The following is a 24,096-nucleotide window of genomic DNA, read 5'->3' on the forward strand; positions in this document are numbered from 1 at the left end:
GGTGCGGGTGAGCCGCCGATGAATGAATTTGAACGCGTCTTTGTAATATATAGTAACTTAGTTCACGGGCCCCAAACTGCTCCGACATTCTTCTCAATGTCACCTTTCCTTTTTTTGCCTTTCATTTTACTCTTTAAAATGGTCTCCTCATTTTCTCTCCCTTGACTCTTTCCCTTCTTCCATGCTTCAACTTCAAGCCCACCACCAGTCTACAGGGATGCTGATCGCTTGTATTTGAGGTACTTCAATGTTTTATCTCATCAATTTCGATTACTTGTCTTTCTTTCTGTTTGACGTTCTGATCAGAATCCATTTTGTATTTTTTTGACTATGTCTATGGTGGTTTTCGGGATTCGCTTATGGGTAATTGACGGCCGAATTGAGTTCACACAATTTGACAGCCATATTGTAGATGAATAAAAATCCTTTTAGTCAGCAACCACATTCTAATGGCGCCTAGAAGTAACGGGTCAACTAGCTTGATTGTTTTGAGCTTTGAACACTGTGATTATTGATTAGGCACTTCTAGGACATTTCTATAACCAATAAAGCCTAGAGTTCATATTACGGGGCTGCATTTCTCGAGGTGGAACTTATGGCATATCTGAGCTCTAGATTTACTGTTTGAAATTGTTATACAGAAGCATCTTTTTTCATTACAAGTTTATAATGATTTCCTGTTTGATACCTTCTCTGTGAAAATTGAAAAATTAGAAGTATTGTTGTGAACTCTTCATTGGACTGTCTTTTTTCCCCATATTATTAAGTTTTCCTTAATTAAGGTGCCCTATAATCTATTATGTTGTGTTTCTGAGTTTCTTAATTAACGCATTTGGTAAAAGACTAGAATTTATATTACTAACAAACACATGATATCATATCACTATTTTATTCATCAGCCTAAATTGTCCAAGATGCTGCAAAATTTAAAAGGAATTTGTTGTCATATGCTTTAGAGTTACTTGTCAGGTGAGCATTCTTTGCAGTAACTATGCTGTTTGACATACTTTTGTTCATTCATGACAGTGACCCTGCAGAATTTTTCAACCACAAAATGCTTACATTGTCCAAGTTCTTAAAGAAACCAAAGAATGATTCATGAAACTGAATTGATCATTATTGGAGTCTCTGCGGGTTTGGCACTTGGTATCTTGATAGCTTCTCTGTTATTTTTTGGTATAAGGTGGTACAGGAATCGTGCTCATCTCCGACAGTGTGCAAATGAACGTAGTCTTACAACTCTCCCAATACGTGTGAATGGCTTAGAGACCAGCACTGACTTCAGTGCATCTCTTACAAATTCTGTAACTATCGAAGAAACAGATCAACCTCGGAAAAGTTCTCAGTTTTTCTTGTGGAATCATCATCGTAAAGATCATTTTACATCTCCATCGGGCGTACTTAGATATTCCTACAAGTATGTAAATCTAAATTGTTTTCTGCATTTTGTTCCTCGTACATGTCAGGTTCAGTTAATGCTATGAATTATGATGCACACAATTCTGTTTGCTAGATTCTTACATGCCAAAACCATTAGAGGCCAATTTTTGTGTAACAGTTCTTGTTGAAACACCAACCTTGAATGAGAAAGTTTAGTATATTTTACAAAGAAAAGGGCATGAACTGTTTTACTAGTCCCAGTATTCACTTTATCTCAAACGAGAATTTAAGGAAACAACATGTTTGAGTGTTAGAATGTGATGAGAATCAAGAGCTATGTGATTTATGTATATTGTTAACCATGGAGGAGAAGAAAATAGAGCGAACTGTTAAAGTGCTTTTGGCATATAAGTAATGCTTGGAGGATTTCTTTCATGATCAAGGAGTTTGCTTCCAGCGTTGAGTGAAGTCTATATTGAGACCTTCCAGTTGACTATAACAATCACTCTTGTCGTTGAAAAATGATCTTTGGTGTAAAAGGAAGTTCGGATACCTTGACGTTGGCATTATTTTGACTATATGGAAGCGTTGTATTTTAGCTTTTGCTCTCTCACCCTCAATTCTAAAATCATTTTACTTGAAATATTCCTGTATGTTTCTGTTTTCGTCTTTATTTAATAGTCGAGGTGATGCAAAGAAGGTAACCAACCTCTGAATTCTTGAATATTTACTGACCAAATTTTATTTAGTAAATATTTATATACGTGATTATATATACATAATATTTTGAAGTCCTTTATCCAATTTGTTAAGTGCTAAGTTGATGGTCTAAGGAGTTTTTGTTTTTACATTTTCAGGGATATTCAGAAAGCTACACAAAACTTCACCACTATACTGGGACAAGGTTCATTTGGTCCAGTTTATAGAGCTGTGATGCCTGGGGGAGTAGTTGCTGTAAAGGTGCTTGCTTCTAATTCAAAGCAGGGGGAGAGAGAGTTTCAAACAGAGGTGAGAGATAGACCAACAAAACTTGAATTGGAAACTAGACAAATATCAATGTAAATAGCACACACAATAAATAGACTATTTGATTAAGAAACTCTCTAATATTGAAAAAAAGAACAAGATAGCATCTTAGCTGAGCATAAACTCAACCTCCATAGGAAGATATTCTTCCATCTCTACTCAATGAGCAGAGCCTAACTCTCTAAAGAGCCAAACAAACATAATTTCCAATTCCCTTTCCTTCTCTCCGTACAGCTATATATATACCAACTAAAGCCCAAACCATGTGTCCCCTAATTCCAAATTATCCTTTCCCATTAGCATATTCTCTATCATATATGCTTTAGTTTGTAGAATATAGAATAAGAATTGAATGCGTATTGGAATACTCTACTCTTGATGACCTTTCTACTTAGGCATATTAGAGGGGATTGTGCATGAATTGTTTCCTGAGTAGCATAAGGACATTATTGGATAGACTGCAACTCTTTGATTAGATACTAATATACTATAGAGCACTGTGACATTCAGGATTGTTGAAAGTAACTCTAGGAGTAGAAATTCATGTTCAAATTTGGGACAATACAGTGTACAAATAAAGAATGGTTCAATGTGCCATTCATTACTACCCACATTTATTAATCCATTTTTTCCCAGTAGTGGATTGCTTTCCAAGTGCCCTAAATTATAGGAAGAGATGGTCAATTGATTTTTGTAAGACTATTTCAATAGTTATTTCTCATGACAATTGGATTAGTGCCACGGGGCCTTATAAAATATTTATGCAGTAGTAAAATGAGTAACTAATAACTATATATATATATTAGAAGTTAAACAAAGAATTGTTGCTGTCTGCGTTTCTTTTTTCCAAGTTACACAATTGTAGATGTGTTTCAAACAGATTCAACATTAGCTATATTTCCACTTATCCTGGAGCCATTTGAGTTGTAGTTTTCCAATTCATTATACAGGTATCTCTTCTTGGAAGGCTGCATCACCGGAATCTTGTAAATTTGTTAGGATATTGTGTTGACAAAGGACAACACATGTTAATCTATGAGTTCATGAGTAACGGGAGCCTTGCAAACCTTCTATATAGTAAGCTTTTATTCTCCTATTTATTGTAACACTTATAGCTTCTTTTTTTAACAATAGGTAGATATCCAACTTATATGGTAGGAAACTTTATTGATACAGTTGCATTGTACTTCCCTTTTCAGTTATTTGATTTCAAAGACAAAATTTCATGATGGTGATTCACATGTCATCTTTTGATACTGTGGAATTGTGAATTTAGTTTTTTTCCCTCTAATTATGGGTTTTGGTGGTTGGTTAATTGCACTGGATGAGCTCAATAATGAATGCTATAGTTTGTTGTGGGTGCTGAGATTTATATCTTTGTTTATTGTTTAATACTATGCATTTGTGGTTCTGGTATTTCCCGCATATTTTTAACCTCTACTAATGCTTACAGTTCTTTCTCCCTATACTTCCATCACTTAACTATTAACATCTTCTATACATGCATCCAGATGAGGAAGAAATTGTTTTGGGTTGGAAAGAAAGGGTTCAAATTGCTTTAGATATATCACATGGAATTGAGTATCTTCATGAAGGGGTAGGCAGAATTACTTAATATCACTATTCTTTTGCAGAATACATGCATAATGCATTACATTTATTCATTGATATGATATGACTTTTGTTTGGAACAGGCTGTCCCACCTGTCATACATCGTGACTTAAAGTCAGCGAATATTTTGTTGGATCAGTCAATGAGAGCCAAGGTGAGCTACCATGTGAAGTTGGTTTTCCAAATTGTTATCTAGAATGTTCAAATCTAGCGCGCTGTTTCAGGTGTTGGTTTCCAAGTATAAATGACTCACATTAGTAGTTAAAAAGACTAGATTGACTATGTGCTTTACGTCATTACGTGATAAATAAACATCTAATGCTACCCTAATATTAGGTTGCTGACTTTGGACTTTCAAAGGAAGAGGTGTTTGACGGTCACAACTCCGGTCTGAAAGGAACTTATGGCTACATAGACCCTGTGTACATATCTACTAGCAAGTTCACCACAAAGAGTGACATATACAGTTTCGGTATTATCATCTTCGAACTCATCACAGCCATTCACCCTCAACAAAATCTAATGGAATACATTAATCTTGTAAGTGGCAAATAGTTATTTTACCTCCGAATAAGTTTGTTGCATCAATCTGATCTGTTTCTAAATCTTTTCACGCTATAATTTCATCCTAGGCTGCAATGAGTCCAGATGGTATTGATGAAATACTTGATACGAAACTGGCAGGAGAGTGCAGCATAGAAGAAGTGAGGGAACTCGCTGCGATTGCTCACAGATGCTTGCTGAAATTGCAGAGGAAGCGACCTTCAATAGGAGAGGTGTCGCAGGCAATACTGAAGATAAAGCAAAAACACTTAGTTAGGGAAGAGACAATGTCTTTTGGGAGTCAGGATTTTTCAAGAGCTGTAAGCAGGATTGAAGGTCAACAAGTTGAGTTGAGTAAGATGGCCAGCATAAAAGAAATCAGTTGAATCACAGGATACTTGCTCTCTTATCATTTGGTTTTTGGTTTCTATTTCTCTGTTCATCTGCCCAACTCCAAATCTGCTATTAACTAATAGCAACTTTTCGAAAAGTGATCCACAAAATAGGAAAAAGAGTGAATGAGCTTTTTGTTATGGAAAAAGTAGTTTTGAGATTAAATGTTTATATTATAGCAGTTAGAGGTTCAGAAATACAAATACTTATACTTAATGTGATACATGATCATCTTGTAGCAGTTGAAGATCAAAATGCCCAAAGTTGGGATGTAGCTGGATTAACAATACAAACTCTCATTAAGATTTTGGATGTCTGCGAGAGAAGGATTAGCATTATACATATGCTGTTTATTTAGGCTTTTTTTTTTCAGGATTAAAAATCATCCTGAGACCATAGTTTTTGTTATTTTACATATTCTTTTGGGTACTCATTGAATTCCTAATCTTTTATTTTGATACGAGATCATTGAGTTATTGGTCTTATATTTACACTAAGCAAAAAAGACAGAATGAAATTTGATTCGCAAAGCATCATGAATGTGTCGTACACGAAGAATAGTGCAAATTGATAGGCATTTGGTCATGAACCTGTTCATGGGTTAGGGTTGGGTCGGGTCCAATAGGTTTACCAGGTTCATGGGTTAGGGTCAGGTCGGGTCCAACAGGTTTACCAACAAACACTTAGTTTAGGTTCAGTTTAGTCCGTTGTTATTTTAGGCGGGTAGGACTGGTTTCGGATTTGAATCAAATCCTAAGTAATAAATCCACTTTTAGTTGAAATAAATACTTAATATATAAATATATCAATTAAATAATTAATATTAATAGGTCGGATCGAGGTGGGGGTTTGGACCGGGCTGAGGGTTAAGTCATTTTTTTTGTCCGAGCTCAGACCGTTGGATGCGGGCTTGGATGTAACGGACAGATACAGGGACCTGTGAACAGTACAGTTCTAATCATGAATAATTAAACAATAAAATAGACAATATTCACGTAAATATATTTTTATTTGAAAATTACATAGTGAAAGGTAGCCGGATAATTTACTGAACTACCAAGATTAGGGTGGCAATGGGGAGGGGATTATCCGAAAACCGCGGGTATTCGAACCGACGGGGATGAGGAATAACCGAAAAAAGTGGGGATGGGGATAGGGATGGGGATGGGGAATTTTTTTTCCCCGAAACCTAAACGGGGATGGGGATGGGGATTGCTATATCCGTCCCGTGGGGATCCCCGCCCCGTTACCGTATAAATTCCCGTGGAGATATATAATACTATATTTGATTTAATATACCTAAAACCTAATATATGTTTATTAATGTTCAGCGAAAAATTTAGGCTTAATTTTAAAATAAAATAAATTGGGTGCAACAGTGTAGACTACATAAACATAATATTGAAATAGTGCTTATATGTTTTTCAATTATTATAAAATAAGTTGTTGAAATATTTACAAATTACATGCTGGAAGTTGTTGAAATAAAATAAAATTACATACTACGTAATATATATCCAGAAACTTATTATACTAAGTTGAATAGGTAAACTATATAATATATGTTCATAAACTTGTTATAAATCTTTTATAACCAGTAAAATTGATTACCGATTTCTAATATTGTACTACATAATAATTAATTGATACTTATATATAAATTAAGTGTAATTTTTTAATTAACATTGATATTTTTTTTTTTGGGTATGGGACTCCCCGTTACCCGTAGGGATTGAGATGGGGAGGGGATGGGGATGAAAAATCCCCGAAACATTAAATGGGGATTCCCCGAAACCGTCCCCGTAAATATTGGGGACGGAATGGTAAATGCAATCCCGTCCCCGTTCCGCACCGTTGCCACCGCCTAACCAAGATGACTAGTTTGCTTAACTCTGCTTACATGTGGCCAAACGTGCATACATCCCTATGAACATGCACATGTTTTGACACAGACGTTAAAAATGGAGGAAGGGACACGCCTTCTTCTAGGTATTTGAGGAATATGGAGAGTTTCCATCAAATGAAAATAATATAATAATAATAATGTATAATAAGTACAGGTCATATTTACAAAATACAAGCAAATACTAGCAAAGATGGACTCATGTCCTCTTACATACATAATAGCTTCAACCTTAACTTATAATACCTCAAAGCATCCGAAATTAGAATAATCCCAAAATTATGGCCCTAAAGTTTTATAATTTCCATTTTTCACATTAAGGATATGCATAACTAGCTCTCAGAATTGGCATGACGTTCCAAATCTCTGCCTATGACTAAGCTTACTTGATTTCCGATTACCAAAAGCCGGGGAAAGTAACTTGTGGAAATTCTCTATGTATCGTGCCCACTCCTTTTCAGTTAAATCTGCCAGAGTCACAAAACTTGTGCTTGCAGGAAGCTGCTCATTCACACACCTATTTCCAGATGATGTACCTGCCAAATACCCATTTTTCTGCAATGCACTCTCATGTCGCCAACTCTTCTCGCCGACGTTTATCCTTTTCAATAACATCGACACCTTTGAAACCTTCCGAACTGTCTCCTGTGTGAAATCAGTATATTCATCTGTGGTATAGTTAGTTACTTCATTCCCTTCACTATCTTCAACTCCTTCCTCCACCTTGAAAAGGTGAGTTTGGCCGCTTCCAACTCTGCATACAGGACTGACAACAGGGCTGACAGACTTCATTTCTGGCTGACCTTCTACATCTAAGGTCCAATCTAATTCCTCGCCATCGATGTCAAACTGGATGTCTTCATTGTCTCCTTTCACTACGAATTCTGTCTCCCCTATCAGACTCCTTGCGTGCATGCATATAAGCTCAAGCTCACTTGGCTCCTCATCGTGGCCTCGAAACTCCCTACTCATCATCTCCCCAATCTCAGCAAGACAGAGGCCAAAGCCAGCTGCTTCCTTGAGAAAAATAGTGCAAACAACTAAAACCCTGAGGCACGCCTCTCGAATCATTGGCAACTCCCTACGAAGCATATCAGCATCTTGAAAAGGGTCAAGATGATGAATGTACTCAAGCTCATCCTCAGAAAAAGGGATTGATGCTTGTGGCCAGTGGATCCACTCAAAATACGGATCCTCCAAGCTCTCTGGAAGACAAAGGCCATGATCAATTGGAACAAGCTCCACCTGATCAAACCTTTCAATCCTATCAAGCTTCCTTACCAAAAGGTTTCCAGCATGTCTGTCGGTGTTCAGTATTCGTATATCTAATATTCCTATCCTATGCACAGCATTAACAGGAAAACTTGAAGTCCCATGATCACTGGCATCAAAATCATGAGATACAAACTGCTGCAGTGATGCAATCTTGCTAACCTGCTTCGATGGTTGATGTTTATTTCCCTTCACCTCGTCATTAACATTGAAAATTGAGTGTGTGACTTTCACAAGAACAGTTGAGGGCACATTAGCAAAGTGATCATAGTCAAGAAGATATGCTGCTACTTCTCTAAAACCTGTCTCCCCTACCCTCACTGAGCGTTTCAGGCCTGGTTGTCCTAGAGCTTTGCCAACAAAACCTTTCGGATTATTAGGAGCATATGGCTCCTCATCTGTGGGCTTTACAATGGCAACATTTTCACCATGGCAATTTTTGAAATAGTATGCCCCTCCAAGGCCACCGTGAACAGGAATAGGCTCCACACCAATCCTTATGGCCTTAACAATTTCGTTTATTAAATCTTGTACTCTGGCAAAAGGGTCTGAAAATCCTAATACCTCAATTGGACGATCTACATCACTCTGCTGAAGATCTTTCACCGTAGGTGAAAGACATGGAGTAGATGAGCTTCTATGCATAAAATTCTTCGCAAGAAGAAGTGGAGAATCATTTCTAACTGCACTCAAATCATTTTTTAACACCATATCCCCAAACACCAATGACCTTTCCTCTGTTGGAACATGAAGGGCAACCTGTAGTTTCCTCTTAACAGTGCGAGCATTATCACTCCTATCTAATTCTATAGCCAAAACAAAGCCAGTTTCAGTCTGAACAAATACACGCCTCCTTCCAGAAGGATTTCTTTCCAATCTCTTATTCCCATAATACTCACCATTATGAGGCCATCTTTTTACAACTGTCATATCTCGATGTACTGAGAGGTCCAGACCAGGATGCATGGAAGGAGAAGCTGCACTTCAGGGGGACAATAGCAGAGAGCTTCTCTCTCAAGCAGGCCCCGATCTCAAATGCCAGCAACGAACATAGGATAAATGTTTTATGGAAGGAAACCATAATCGAGAAAAGTGAAATTGAATTGCCCTCCTACTTGTTACATTATATTGGTCACAGCAGAAGCAAAGACTGAATGCAACAGCAACATTGAAGAGGACTTCTGCCAATGACGGCTGATTACAAGAGAAATATTCATCAGAAAGCTTAAGAAATATAATAAAAAGTCGCAATAAAAGGTGCAAATGTTAATGATCTGAATAACTTGCATATCCTCTGTTCATAGGTGACCTAGAACGCAAAAAAAAATGTAGACATTTCAAAATTCAAGACGTGGAATATCTGATTAAAAATACAAAATCTGGTTCATGGTGGCATAAGTACTGCCATAATGATGACTACTAGACTAATGAAATGAACAAAACCGTCTCAATTTGAAATGAGAGTTACGAACTGAAAAAAAAATCTAAAAGCAAACATCAATGGCTGAAAGGATTCAGGGATTTCTCAAATGTCGATCCTCCTAAATCAATGACCATTTATGTGATGTTCTACGTTTTAATTTTCTGAAAATTATCTAGTGAAAATATAAAATTAAGAAAAAAAAAAGTAAAGCAAACGCAGAGAGAAAAGTCATTTCTATCAAAATGCCTCAATCTAAACTTAGAAACTTAACCTGATTTGAACAACACACTCGGAAAAGAACGTAGAAAAAAACAGGTATATCAGAAAAGTATGGCGCCATGCAAAATTAATACATGAAATGATGCCTTCATCAGAAATATTTAAACTAAACTCTCAACCTAATTTACACAAACTGCAATAGAAAACATTAGATCGTCGATAAGATTCCTTGATTAATCAAGGGTTTTGCACTTCCAGACAAACAGATAGGCAAATGCCACCAGTTTAGATGATATATATATATATATATATATATATATATATATATATAACACTGGATAAACCAAAATCTACTGATGATGTATTAAGAAATCCACTTCTGATTTCAGATACTCCAATTGAGTCTCTTCCACACAAACTAATAACCGGTAATAATCTTCAAAATTCTGGGATTTAGTTTGTCCAGAATGAAAACAGACACCGATTCTTTAAAAATAAAATAAAATTGTCAAAACAAATCCAACAAAGAAGCAAGCAATTGAGTAGTAATTTCCTCTTTAAGAAAAGAACCTCACCAGAGATCGGGAATAGGACGGTGGAGACACCATAAACCACCGCCTAGATGAGATGAGCGGCTGAGATGCGATGAAGAAAAAGGGCTGGGATTGGATGAGATGTACAAGTTTGGCGACGTTTGTGTGTATAAGTCCCGCTTTGTGAGAGATATTGTTAATTAACTGCCTTTCCATAGAAGCGGGAGGAAGTATAAATGTTAGTATATATATCACATATACATAACTAACTCGTCAAACTATGCTAAATAATTTACTTCTTTTTTTATTCAGGTCAAATTAGACAGTTATTTTTCTTTTAAAAAATAATTTAGACAGTTATTTTTAGAATTCTAAAGTAAATCTTGTTTTACTATAGTAAATATTAAAAATAACTTCCATATACACCAATTATTTATTAATACGTGTCTACACGAATATGATAGCCACTACAACTTATTACATAAATGTAACCAATAAACATATTTACCATATCTACGTTATTTCCATCATTTTTCTCAGTTTATCATATTGTTATTGTCACTTTTAAGGGTGAAAGGCGCGAAATATGTAAATATCTACTTTTTTCTCTGCGTTTTCCAGAAAATCACTTCGCGTAGTCGATGATTTCGCGAATATCTGCGATGAGAAAGAGCTTGAAACGTGACGATCTATTTAGCGAATCGATTATTTCGCGAAGTCTGCGAGTAGAAAAGTTCATAATTTCACTCTCAGACTTCGCGAAAACATCGATATGCAACGTAGATCGTCACGTTTCAGACCTCACAGACTTCGCGAAAGCATCGATTCGCTAAGTAAAATCATCATCTTCCCCGCACATTACATTCGCATGCTTCGCTAATCCTCATTTCGCGAAGCCAAATCGTCATTTTTTCTGACTAACACGATTAATTTTTTCTGAAGGTGGTTGGATACATAACATCTCTTTCTGGAAGGCGACGTATTGGGCTGCAGAGGAGGCGACTTTCCTTCCTGTATAGGGATTAACTTCCCTCAAGATTGACACATTCACTGTAAAATGATTTGTTAGGAGAGATTGTGCCAATTTTGGTGTGCACCATGGGAAACATTCATCCCAAAAAGTCTGAACTTCCATTTATCATCCCAAAAAGTCTAGACTTCCTGTAGAGAGAGAAATTTCCATCCAGATTCGTTACGTTCACTTTGAAGTAATTTGTTAGGAGTTTATTGTGGCAATCTTGTTGTAAATTTTGATAATGTTATGATTTTAATGTTGTTATTGTGGCAATCTTATTGTAAATTTTGATAATGTTATGATTTTAATGTTAGAATCCGTTGTTGTTTGGCATTTTTTTTTTTATATACCACTTAGTGAATTTTGTTAAAAACACATTCAGGCTTCGCATATGCTAGTTAAAATCATCAACTAAACCAAACATTAGCTTCGCATATGCTAGAATCTGCGAAGTCAGACGGGAGTGAGACAGTCGCGCTGTAAAATTACAAACATATTGAAAGTATTTTGAAAAAGTCACATAAAAACAGTCTAAATAGATAATAAATTGAGTAAATGAGCTAAATATGTAAATGAATCTCCTATTTTACCCAATTTTACAATTTTCCCTTTTTTAATTCTCGTCTCGTCTAGTTTACCACTAGGAAAAAAACAGTTTCAAATGCAACGGGTTGGACACTTTGAAAGCCATTTGAAATTGTTGAAGAAAAAACCTTATAATATATTTTTTTTATTAACTTTTTAATTATGTTGTAGAAATAGGATGGCATTTTATGTTTATCCAGAGTCTTTATGTTTTTTAAGAGTTGTTTTGTAATATTAAAGAGTCATTATTATAAGGAACTATGATATGATAATTGGTTCATGAGAATTAAATTGTTAATCTTTTAATTAGATATATTAAATTTTTAATTATTTATTTTTAGTTGTCCTAGAATCTTTAATAAACATAAGCAACAATAAGTGAATTATACCTTCTGTCAAAGCGTGTGACTCGTGAGGCTATTAAAATTTTAACATATAAAACCAATTAAAAAAAGTGACATGTCGTGATGAGAGGGACTATTAGATTATTTAATCCTTTTTTATCTTTCTTTTTAAGTAAAAGTTGGGTTACTGGCTAAGATCGAAATGCAAAGATCCCAACTAGGTTGGCAACTTCATAAAACCAATCAAAAACCCTGACCCGAATTTTATTAAAATGAGAAAAAAATACTAGAGAAAAATGTAGATTTAATTCTCTTACTGGAACATGGCTTGAACTCTATGATTATGGAAGTTATCATATATCCAACTTTACACCTTCAACATAGCATTTAAAATGGCACATGTTGTACTATTCTCGACAAGTGAAAAAACCTACTATTTTCGGTTATCATTTTTTTTAGATTCTCTAGCAAAAAAAAAAAAAAAAAATCAAATTCAGCAGGTTATACACTTTTGAAAAGCCATATCCATATTTTGGAATTGTTGAAAAAATAAACTTATAATATATTCTATAATTAATTGTTATAATTATATTATAGAAATCTAAGAGTATTTTATATTTACTATGAGTTGTTTAGTCATATTTGTATAATACCTAGGAATGAAAGATGTAGGCAAGAGTTTTCTAGCCAAAAATCACTCTTCCTCTGTCTACAAACTCCATTTTTTCTTCAACAATCTCATATTAGAGCTTCGAGTCCATAATTATGATGAATGGAGTAATCCCTCCAAATATCCACGACTCACTATAGAGAACTGTGATAATTGGTTCATAAGGATGAAAGCTTTGCTGGGTAAATTGCATCAATAGTTTACAATCTTTGTCTCATTTCACATTTTGATGTACAACTTTCAATTTGTTTCATTAATATATACGAATTTATAGATGACCTCCGACTTTGATGTATATCCAGTAAAAGTGACTGGTCAACGCGAAGTTTGACCGCTCAAAAAGTCAAAATTTTACCATCTAATATAAAATTATTTTTATATACTCTTCTTTCTTTTTCCTCCTTCCTCCTTTCCCTTTCTCTCTCTACCTCATTTCTCGTTATTTAATCTTTCCCTTTAAATCCACAATGATATTGTTAATAATTTAATTTTTCATTTAATTTTTTTCTTACATTAGTCCATAATCTTTCTCTTCATTTAATTTTCAACATGCAGCCAAGGAGTCGACCTTTCGGAAAGCCTGTTCTTGAAGCTCGATCTCTTCCCCGGACGAACCATATAGCCAAGAGAAAGCATGAACCAGAATAGAAGAGGTTGAGCATGATCACTTTCAGTTAGATGCACATCAATGATTCTGGTTGATGTCACGTCAGCTTTTTCTTTGAGAATTTTATTTTCGATCAAGGAGTGAACCTCCCCGCGGAGTGCCTCAAGCTCACCTTGGTTAGGAGCCGGCAGTCCAACCGAACTATCAGAACTTATCGAACTTAGCGCCAAGCTCGAGTATGGTAGGGGCAGAGGGAATTTCCGGTATAATAGGAAGCGAAAATATATAAGGGAGAATATATGATATATATAGAGAGAAGATAGGATTGGAAGATAATTATATGATTAATTTGAACAGGAATTTCGTAGTGACCATACCAGCTGCAGGAAGGAAAGTGAAAAATATTAGATGAAGAATTGAAAACACAGGAACAGAATACACCAAAATAGCTAATTAATATGTTACGGGTTTCTTAAGCCTTTTTTCTTAATTTAATTATTTTTATGTTTAAAGTAATCACAGAAAGCAAATTAGAGATCTTGTTGATCTTCAGAAAGAACAAAATGTAATATGCAGGTCTGCTCTTTTTAGTTGATTAACTAAAACAAAGAAAGGAAAGTACAGAGTAATTACTAAGAGCATAAAATTGACTCTTAGTGATTTAAGAGTTACTAATACATATCATCTCCAACAATACTCCTTATATTCACTCTCTATTTATTATTTTATTATTAAAGTTATTACCTTTTGTTATATTCACCAATAGTAAAAGGAAAGAGACAAATCAATAATTAATTATTGTTCTATCTACCAATAGTGAAAGGAGAGAGAATCCTCAATAATAAATTATTAATAAAAAATGAGTTAGTCACTAAGAGGTGGAGAGAGACTCTTTATTAATAGAGAGGATGAGGAGGCTCTTAGTTATTTGAGGAGCCACTAAGAGGCTGTTGGAGTTGATTTTTAACCCTCCCTCCTCAAATTTTAACTTAAGAGCCAATTTAAGAGGCTGTTAGAGATGCTCTAATGCTAATAAATCTAATTTTATACATAATAAAGGTTTTAGACAATGGTTATTAATAAATCTAATTTTATACATAATAAATGTTTTACACTGAATTGGTGAAGGGATTTTTCCTTAAAAAAATGTTTATTTTGATAATAATTTTATAAAGAAAACTCAGTTAAAATAAAATCCCACTGTAATGCTACTATTAACTACAGTAGTTAACTGACACCGGTATATTAATTACCGGTGTCATTGTTGTAAAGAACCCGGTGTTGGTTCATGATGCTATGGCTGCTACTACAGCAGCAAAAATATATTGTTTTATATAAGTCCTAACTTTAAAAAATAAATTATACATGTACACTATCTAATATAAAATAATAAATTATTCTTCACATTTACTGTTATATACATCCACTCAACCATAAAAAAAAATTATTCTTTCATATTTACTGTTAGGGTAAATTACACTCATGGCCACTAAACTCTACCCATTTAACATTATGGTCATTGAACTTCAATTCTTAACAGTATGGTCATTGAACTTTACATTTTTTAACACCGGTGGCCACTCAATGCCTCAAAACGACCGTTGACGGCCTAAAAATAAAAAATCTAAAGCGTTAATGATATTCTAAGGGACTTTAATTCTTGAAAATTTTCGTTTTGAGGTCATTTAGGTGTTGTTTTGTTAGGAGAGAAAATGAATTTTTAAAGAGAGAAAACTCCAAAAAAATGTGATTTTGGAAAATAAAAAATGTGGTTTCATGGTAAATGTCGTTCTGAATAATTTTAATTCTTGAATATTTTCATTTTGAGGTCATTAACGGTCACTTTGAGGAGTTAGTTAAAATTGAATGGCCACCAATATTAAAAAGTGTAAAATGCAGTGGTCATACCGTTAAGAATTGAAGTTCAGTAACTACAAGTTAGGTCAATCTGAATTCTGACGAAATATTTGAATTCTTAAATTCGGACGAATATTTGATTTTTTTTTTGTTCATCTTGTACAAAATACAGTATATTTATTTTAATTTTTTTTTCTCATTTTAATTATATGTTATCGTATGACTGAGAGGTCACGGGTTCGATTCGTGGGAGCGGCCTCTTGCTAAAAAAATTGGCAGGGGAAGGCTTGTCCCTTATACATCCTTGTGGTGGGACCCCTCCCCGGACTCTCGCTTAGCGGGGACGCGTAATGCATCAGCCGCCCTTCAATCATATGTTTGTGACTTGTTACTACTTAATGATAAAATGGTGCACATGTAAACTGTAGATGACAAAATTCATGACCGAGAAAGACAATTTGATGAATTATTTCCAAATTGGCCTAACTTGTCCACTTTAAGGGTAAAAATTGTTCTTAGATGTCAGCGTTAGTGGTAAAATTGCACTATTTTAGATATTAAAGATAAAATTACTTATCGCTATAAATATTAGAAATATTTTTACTCTTATCCCAAAAATCTATATAAACAATTAATAATTATTAATGGTTAGGGTAAAAAAATATTTATTTACAAAATATCTTTATAACAGTAAATATGAAAGAATAATTTTTTTTTATGATTGAGTGGATGTGTTTGACCGTAAATGTGAAGAATAATTTATTATTTTATATTAGATAGTGTATGTATATAATTTATTTTTTTAAGATAGAACTTATATAAACTGTTTTTATTGTTAATATATATAAAATAATACATTTTTGTTGCTGCAGCAGCCATATCATCATGAACCTGGTGTTTGAAACACCGGGTTTCTCACAACAATGACACCGGTAATTAATATACCGGTGTTAGTTAACTGTTATAGTTAATAGTAGCATTACAGTGGGATTTTATTTTAACTCAGCTTTCCTTTTAAAATTATTATCAAAATAAACATTTTTAAGGAAAAATCCATTGGTGAAGAAGTAGTGGTTTACTTAGTTCGAAGAAACTAGTGTTATGGAGGAATTAGTGTTTTTTGTTTTCTCATTCCTATCAACACATTGTTGGATCTAATGTAAGGAAAAAATTAAATGAAAGAGAAATAAGATAGAGAGTGAGGAGTTAGAGAGAGAAAATGAAATGGAGAAGAGAAAAAGAGGATATAAAGGTAATTTTTATATTAGGTGGTCAAATTTTGACTTTTTGACCGGTCAAACTGCTGACGTGGCACGTTGATTTCGCATTGACCGGTCACTTTTACCTGCTGTACACTAAAGTGAGAGGTCACCTATAAATTCGTATATATTAGTGAGACAAATTGAAGATTGTACAGCAAAATGTGAAATGAGACAAATATTGTATATCATTGATGAAATTTATCCAAGCTTTGCTGGAATCTCAAGATGTGTGAGATATGATAGAAAAGGGATATGTTTGCCTAGAGAAAACAATTGACGACTGCACAAAAGGATAATTTGAAGAAGGCAAAGGAGAAAATCCAACAAGCACTTTCTCTTATCTGTGATGTGTGTTTGGATGAGAATATGTTCATGAAAATATCTACAACAACCAGTGCGAAGGAAATATGGGAAAGTCTTGAAAATTCATTTAAGGGGAAAGATAAAGTGATCAAAGCGTGTATACAAACCTTAAAAGTGAGTATGAAAATCTCAAGATGAAGGATTCATAATCAATTGATGAATTCTTTAATAAGAACCTTGGCAATTGTTAAGAAGAAACGGTTGAGAGGATGTTCATGAGATAGAACAAAAAAAAACTTTTGTTCCTTGACTCTAAAATTTTACTATAGTGATTTCTATTGAAGAATCAAATTATTTGGAGGCTATTGCTATAAATCAACTTGTGGGTTTATTACAAGACCATGAGGAGAGATTAAAGGGAAGAAAAAAACACATCACTCAAGTGTTGTAGGTAAAACTGAATTTAAGTGATAAATAAGAAAAACATTAATTTGTAAGAGGATGCAAAAGAGGATGAGTAAGAGCAAATTCATACATAGTTGGGAACAGCTCTTAATAATGTTCTACACCAAATTCATAATATTTGTTACCTACATTTCAATATTGCAATCAAAGTTATTATCTCCAATACTTAGTTTGTATCCTTTAGAGGAAGCTTGGTCCTGAGAAATCATAAAGACTTGAACCAACTAATGGAGAGGGAAAATCAGTTCATAGAGCTGAATAGGGTAAAGAAATTGGGTGAAGGAGAAATACACGACCCATAACTAAAGGTAGAGAAACAAATAGACACACTGAGAAAGATAAAGAGCCTCGAACAAGCTTCACAACCTTTAATTCTCATAGAGAGAATATGCTTATGTGGATATAGAAAATCAGAAGAAGAAATAACCTTCAAATAATAAGGCCAAATAAGAGAAAAAAAAAGACAATGTCTAAAAATGTGCGCACTAAATATCTGTATTATTTGTAACATAAAGTTTCCAGATAGAGTTCAAAGGAATCACCTAAGATCCTCAATATTCATAATCCAGAGTTACCAGATAGAGTTCTTCGGAACCACCAAGGGTTCTTAAGTGAACAACTCTTAAGACTAGACCTCTAATTTTAGTCTGAAGCAAGTCTATTTCATAAGTACAAGTTTGCAAAAGGCGAAAACCAATATCAAACTTGTACTATGAAACCATCATTATCTTGTATGCTTAGATTTAGTTAACAATAGAAAGTTGTTTATAGTCAAAATTCTCAAATCTTAAACAATAAGACCTTAACTTTATATCGAAATTTAATTAAAAAGAGATCAAGAAAAATCTCATAAAAAAACCCAGATGACCTTCGAGCGCCTCTGTTATCACTTGTCCGGGAGAAGGAACCCTAACCTCAAGATGGGTAAATTCAGGAAAAACGAAAACTAGCATAGCCAGAGAAAACTCATCGAAAGTGGAGGGTTGTTCGAAGTTTTTTAAATGAAGGGCCTTAGGTTTTTAAGGTTCTTCAGGTTCTACAACCCTAACATTTGGAGGCTTACTTTTCTTATTTGATCCTTTACCCTTACCACAAAAAGACCCCGCTCTAACCATTGCTAAAAAGGAAAGATAGAAAATGAAAGTTGAAAAGGAAAATGAGCTTAATTAAAGAAAAACAGGCACAGAATCGAAATGACAAGAGCAAAAGGAATGTCAAGAAGAAATGGTGAGAGAATTCAGTGACCAAAGAGAAGAAGATAAATGGGAAGAAGGAAATTGAAAATAATTCAAGGCATCGAAATAGATGTTATCATTAAGGAGCCACAAACACAGGATTCTAGACCCATCCCTAAAAAGACATGTCGGCAAAGCAAAAGGTTGCCTCCTGATTGATCTCGAAAGGTAACAGTCTAAAAAAAGGGCTAATAACAAAATGGTCCTCTTTCAAAGTAGAATCCTGGAAGAATGTCTTAAAACTAAGAGGTAGGGGACATCTGATATCATGCTAAATAATGTAACGTGCATGACGTCCAAGTCATCCTCATACGGTCCAGGCCGAGCAATAACAACCCAAGAGCAATAGTGAAGGACCAATCGCGTCTATGATGGCTCACGACCCACAAAGGCAGCTCAAGCCCAGTAGCAAAAGGCTTAGCCGCATCCAGTCCCAGCCCGTAGCCAATACGCATGGCTTTGGGTCCAACACAATGAGAATCTTCTGGTATCTTATGAGACAAATGGTTCATCCCAGGATTTGAATCCTTAAGGGAGTAAAAATCCTAAACTCATAATGATTCTTAATAAGGTGACAATCTTAACCTAATCGAACATTATAAATAGACAGGTATAAGCATAAGGTTCGGTATGTTAACATTTATCCCTAAAACTTATTTTTACTCTCTAATTCGGTTCTAAATCACAAACTGACTTAAGTATCGGAGTGAGTTTGTCGGACTCTAATCATGTCTGACCTACATACTATTTTGCAGGTTCACTATGACGTCAGATCATAATCGCAGCTTTAACAGATAAGCCAGATCAGGTAACAAATTATCGTTATTAATTACAAATGAATTTCATATTTTAATTTATTTTTTATAGGTTTAATACATATCAATTTTTTATTGTTTATTTGATAGAGATCAATCATTTAACGGTTATTTTAGAAAACATACAATTGATTTGAGATTTGACAAGTCAACCACTTTACCTACCCGAAGTTTAACATGTGACACGCTGAATTAGCCTAACAAAAATCATGTCCAATTTTGATTTTTGAATTTAAAAAACATACAATTTTTTCAAGTACACTTGTCCAAAATACTATATAATATATTCTCGTTTGGCCACATTTTCGTGATTCCAAAGCTTGATAAGGAATATATAATATTTGATTTATCTTCACACTCCATCTTAAATAAATCATTCTCATTTTAAACTTTGCATATTTGCTAGGATTTCTTTAAAAAAAAAGAAAAAAAAAAAAGAGTAGAAGTGTAAGTATAGGATGTATAATCTCCATATTTATCACATCACATATCAGGTTTTAGACCCTATTGCACAGATATGGCAGCTAAATTACAGACAATTTATTATTATTATTTAGGCAAAGGAACTTTGATACTTGGGTTTTATATAAGAAGCACGTCTCTCTTTAGGCAAGCCTATTTATTTTTGGGTTAAAGTGTAAAAATACCCCTAACATTTTGTCATGAGTAATTTTACTTCTAACGTCTAAATGTGTGTAATTTTACTTTTTTAATGTCTAAAATTGCACAATTTTACGTCCAATGTTTGTAGTCAAAAGCAATTTTACTCCTAACTTTAATAATTTGAATTAATTTCAGACACTATTATAAAACATAGATATTTTTATTACTTATTTTGCACCAATTGCATATCAATTCGTTCTAAAAAAAGGTTTTCATATTTTCATAATTTAATAATAGAATTGGAGATTAATATTTATAAATTCGATGGATTTTTTTAATTTTTTAGTCTAATTCGTACCAAAGACAATATATTTTATTATTATTATTTTTTCACATCCCAACATATGTTTGTGATTTGTTACTGATAAAATGACGCACATGTGAAGTATGGACGACAAGATGACCGAGCAGACAGTTTGATAAATTATTTCTCAAATTGACATAAATTATCAACGTTAGAAGTACAATTGTCCTTGGCTATAAATTTGGAGCCCAATTTAAAGGAGCCCAATTTTTTTTTATTATACAAACCTAAATGAATTATTGTTATTAATTATTATGTGAAAAATTAAGTGAATATTAACTTATCCAGAATATTAATGCCCTGCGAGTCTTAAGGGCTCAATTATTATTATTATTATTATATAATATCTAATTTAGTTTTTTTATTATATTTACTATATTAGAAATCAAATCAAGTTAAAAGTATTTTGATGTTTCATTTTGTAGAAACATTATTATTATTATATGAAAATATTAATTGTTTTTAATAAATAGGGTTCAATTTTTCTTTTCATTTAACACAGAGCCTAAAAAATGTTTAAAACGACCCTATTGAAATATAATTGAGTCACGTAATTAGAATAGGATATGAATTATTTTCCTAATAACATTACTATCATTTAGTTGTGTTCTGTTGCTAATTATGCTAAAATATGTTAGCAGCAACACTTTTATTTATATAAAAGATAATGATGTAGAATGGAAAATAATAAATTATATTGTTGAGAAATGTGATGTTTTTTTTTTTTTTTTTTTGGTAAATAGAAATGTGATCCTTTGATCATGTGACTTGTTGGGATAAAAAGGGATATATAGTATGGCCTTTATGTATAACTTCATATTTCATTTGGGGAAAAAGAAAAAGCAATGATGATTCATTGATATTGATAGATGCATGGGTTGGGTTCCATTATGTAAAGTCATACATGTGTTTAAGGTATATACAATATAACAATATTGCAACTTAGTACCACAATCATGCACAATTTTCTGTTTGGAATCAATTCATATAACCTTTCAATAATAACAAATTATAATTATTTTGCAATATTAACAAAAAAAAAAATTGAAATTTTAGGACCCGTTTTATTATATATAAAAAAAAATTAGGACCCGTTTTGTTTACTGTTTGGAAAAAAATTAATTTTCATAAAATATAAACAGTAATTCTCTAACTAAACAACTAAAACTTTTTTTTTTAATATAAAAAGATAAACATAGAGTAAACAAACACCTCGATATCTAATGAGATTCTAATTTAATATAAATAAGTGGCCTGAGAGTAGTTGCATATTTGAAGTCTCATTCCAAGCAATGTATATATATATAATACTCCTACTTCTTTTAACCGTACGAGCGTCAACAAGGCTTAAATGGTATTTTGAAAGTGTAGCCAGGAATATTAAGTGAACTAATTGAGCTAGCTAATTTCATTAGATTTTTTTTTTTGTTAAAATGGCAATCTGTTTGATAATTCTACAATAAGTTGTTTTTCTAGATACATATTAACCATATTACATGTGGTGTAATGAGATACTCTCTCCTGAAAAATAATCGCCAACATTACGTGGACTAGTCAAAGAAGATACCAGGGGCCATGGATATATCTCTTATCTATCAGGAGTGACGAATGCTCAATCTAACATGAACTATCCTACAATTACTTTATGTGATACCAAACGCCTGGCTCACACACCCCAGAGTCCCCTCTGTAGTGGATCGTGCTTGAACAGAGTCTAAGCACAACATTCCATAATCCAGAATCACTAATTAATGTTTAATTGAGTCTGAAGATTACTCATACCTACTAATACCATTTGAGATGAACATGTGACATTTAGATAAATCCATCCATCCTGTTATCTCAGATCAGATCCCCAATCCTAATGAACCCCTTCACCGGATCCATGTAACTGTCTAAATATCTCCATATCTAAAACTTGTGAGATCAACTTTCTGTTCACAACAGAAGACACTGTTATGTGCAAGTCTTAACAGCAATACGTTAATCCCATAAACCTATTACTTGACTTAGGATTGTTTTAAGTTTATTAGTTTATTATAAAGTTTAGTCTCACTTCATGCTTCTATGAACACTTAAATAAACTTGAGATTTCTTTTATTTAACTTAATTAGTTCTGATAAAAGATTAATGTCTTCATAAAATTTAGTCTCACTTCATGCTTGTATGAAGCTCTTAGCCTGTTGGTTGAGAGTTTACCTATGATTGTAGAGGTCATGAGTTTGAATCACATGGGTGGGGGTGAGTTTGAGGGTTTTCCTTGTCTTTAATATAATTTACCTTTGTTTAATGTAAATGCATTATGCACAACTTTTAAATGAACAATTCATTTACTATATCTTATAAGACACTTTATTTTTTCATCTTTAAATGCAAATATTAATTCAGTTTAGTTTTCATGTTTATGAGTTTTTAATGTTTGTATACATCGGTTCAATATTTAAGTATGTTTAGGCCATATTGAATTTCTTGTGATCATAAATCGAATATTGTTGAATATTTATTTTATCGTACCTTTATCATTTTCACTTTTGGGAATTTATAAATAGCCTTGGATTACATTAGGAGTAGATTAACTTAAAAAACAAAACCCAATTTAATTTTCCATTGCCTAAATAACATTAGAAACCGAGTATTTTGGTAGTTGCGGTATAAATCCTGTGGATTCGATACCTGAACTTTCTAGATTTATTACTTGATGAGGAAATCTGAAGATTATTATAGGTTTGATGAGGAAAAGACATATTAAGCAACAATGAAACCTTTATACATCAAGGAATATAGTAAATATGGCTTACCATTTCCATGTTTCAATCTCAGAAACAAAGATTTTCATGTAGAAAGCTACCATGGAGATAGCCAAAGAGAGGGATGAGAGAGTTGAAGCCTGAATCATCGAGCTGAAGGAGAAACCTAATTTACTCTCTAGGTTTTGGTTTATATATAAGCTGAAATATTGGTCAAACGTTTTGAACGTCTTAAATTTGAGATGCGTTTTGGTTGACCCCGTAACTTAATTTCATTTGTTTTTTTTGTTTTTAGACAACCATGACAATCATATATAACAAGTGTTGTTATGATGGTTAAGTAACTTTTCAATTAAAAGCACGTTTTCTTTAGATGACAGACGTGTGTCATCGTAAGGTCATATGTGCTTTGAGGTTCTTTTCACATAAGCATTCAAGTGACATAACTTTAATATAGTGTTGCGAAAAACATTCAGACGACACAAAAACAAATGTCTATCATATATCTTGTGTCATGTGAAAACGAAAATGACGTCGTGGCTATTTATGAATAATATGATCCATGTTCATCATCCCCTAACATATGACTTATTATTAAATGTCGAGATATTCAAGATAGATTGTGAGATATTTGGTTTGTTTACACATACAAAGAAAGGAATTAGATGGCTGATTGGATAATAAACTTCGCAGATTTTCTCACTTTAAATCATCATGAGTGTTGTGTGCCTTTTATAAACCTTAGTAGTTAGCAGTGTTTCTTTATTTTCTTTTTCTGTTATCTATGGTTTACGACTTCTTTTATTACACACACACAAAAAAATTCGAAAACCAAATTTTGTTGGTTTGGTGAATTATTTCAATTTGGTTGGGTTATTTGGCCACCCTTTCTATAGATTGTGACACACATTAACACAGTC

At 33.4% G+C, this 24,096-nt stretch overlaps 2 protein-coding genes across 3 annotated transcripts; one reads left to right on the forward strand and one right to left on the reverse strand.

Moving 5' to 3' along the window:
- LOC136207911 (calcium/calmodulin-regulated receptor-like kinase 2) lies at positions 1-5,317 on the forward strand. 2 transcript variants are annotated; one of them, XM_065998780.1, is made up of 8 exons: positions 1-239; positions 1,027-1,417; positions 2,238-2,388; positions 3,357-3,483; positions 3,918-4,003; positions 4,101-4,172; positions 4,355-4,558; positions 4,651-5,317. In XM_065998780.1, exons 2-8 carry the CDS (start codon positions 1,092-1,094, stop codon positions 4,945-4,947), a joined length of 1,263 nt encoding a protein of 420 aa, XP_065854852.1. In that variant the 5' UTR covers positions 1-239; positions 1,027-1,091; the 3' UTR covers positions 4,948-5,317. The 2 variants fall into 2 exon arrangements, with proteins under 2 accessions (XP_065854852.1, XP_065854853.1); XM_065998781.1 differs by lacking the exon at positions 1-239 and adding an exon at positions 402-586.
- A 1,657-nt stretch (positions 5,318-6,974) lies between these two features.
- LOC136207935 (phosphatidylinositol 4-kinase gamma 7-like) lies at positions 6,975-10,500 on the reverse strand. The gene is made up of 2 exons (XM_065998790.1): positions 10,347-10,500; positions 6,975-9,323 (listed from the first exon to the last, which is right to left on the reverse strand). The coding sequence occupies exon 2, from the start codon at positions 9,093-9,095 to the stop codon at positions 7,197-7,199; it is 1,899 nt and encodes a 632-aa protein (XP_065854862.1). The 5' UTR covers positions 9,096-9,323; positions 10,347-10,500; the 3' UTR covers positions 6,975-7,196.
- Positions 10,501-24,096: the final 13,596 nt, after the last annotated feature.

Source organism: Euphorbia lathyris, chromosome 1 (genome assembly GCF_963576675.1).
Source record: "Euphorbia lathyris chromosome 1, ddEupLath1.1, whole genome shotgun sequence".
Lineage (NCBI taxonomy): Eukaryota > Viridiplantae > Streptophyta > Magnoliopsida > Malpighiales > Euphorbiaceae > Euphorbia > Euphorbia lathyris.

Excerpts from the sequence above, each read along its gene's own strand:
- LOC136207911 (XM_065998780.1), top strand. The coding sequence starts at position 1,092 with ATGATTCATGAAACTGAATTGATCATTATTGGAGTCTCTGCGGGTTTG. Across the intron at positions 1,418-2,237 it reads GTACTTAGATATTCCTACAA|GGATATTCAGAAAGCTACAC; the intron begins GTATGTAAATCT and ends TTACATTTTCAG. Across the intron at positions 4,173-4,354 it reads ATCAGTCAATGAGAGCCAAG|GTTGCTGACTTTGGACTTTC; the intron begins GTGAGCTACCAT and ends CCCTAATATTAG.
- LOC136207935 (XM_065998790.1), bottom strand. The coding sequence starts at position 9,095 with ATGCATCCTGGTCTGGACCTCTCAGTACATCGAGATATGACAGTTGTA.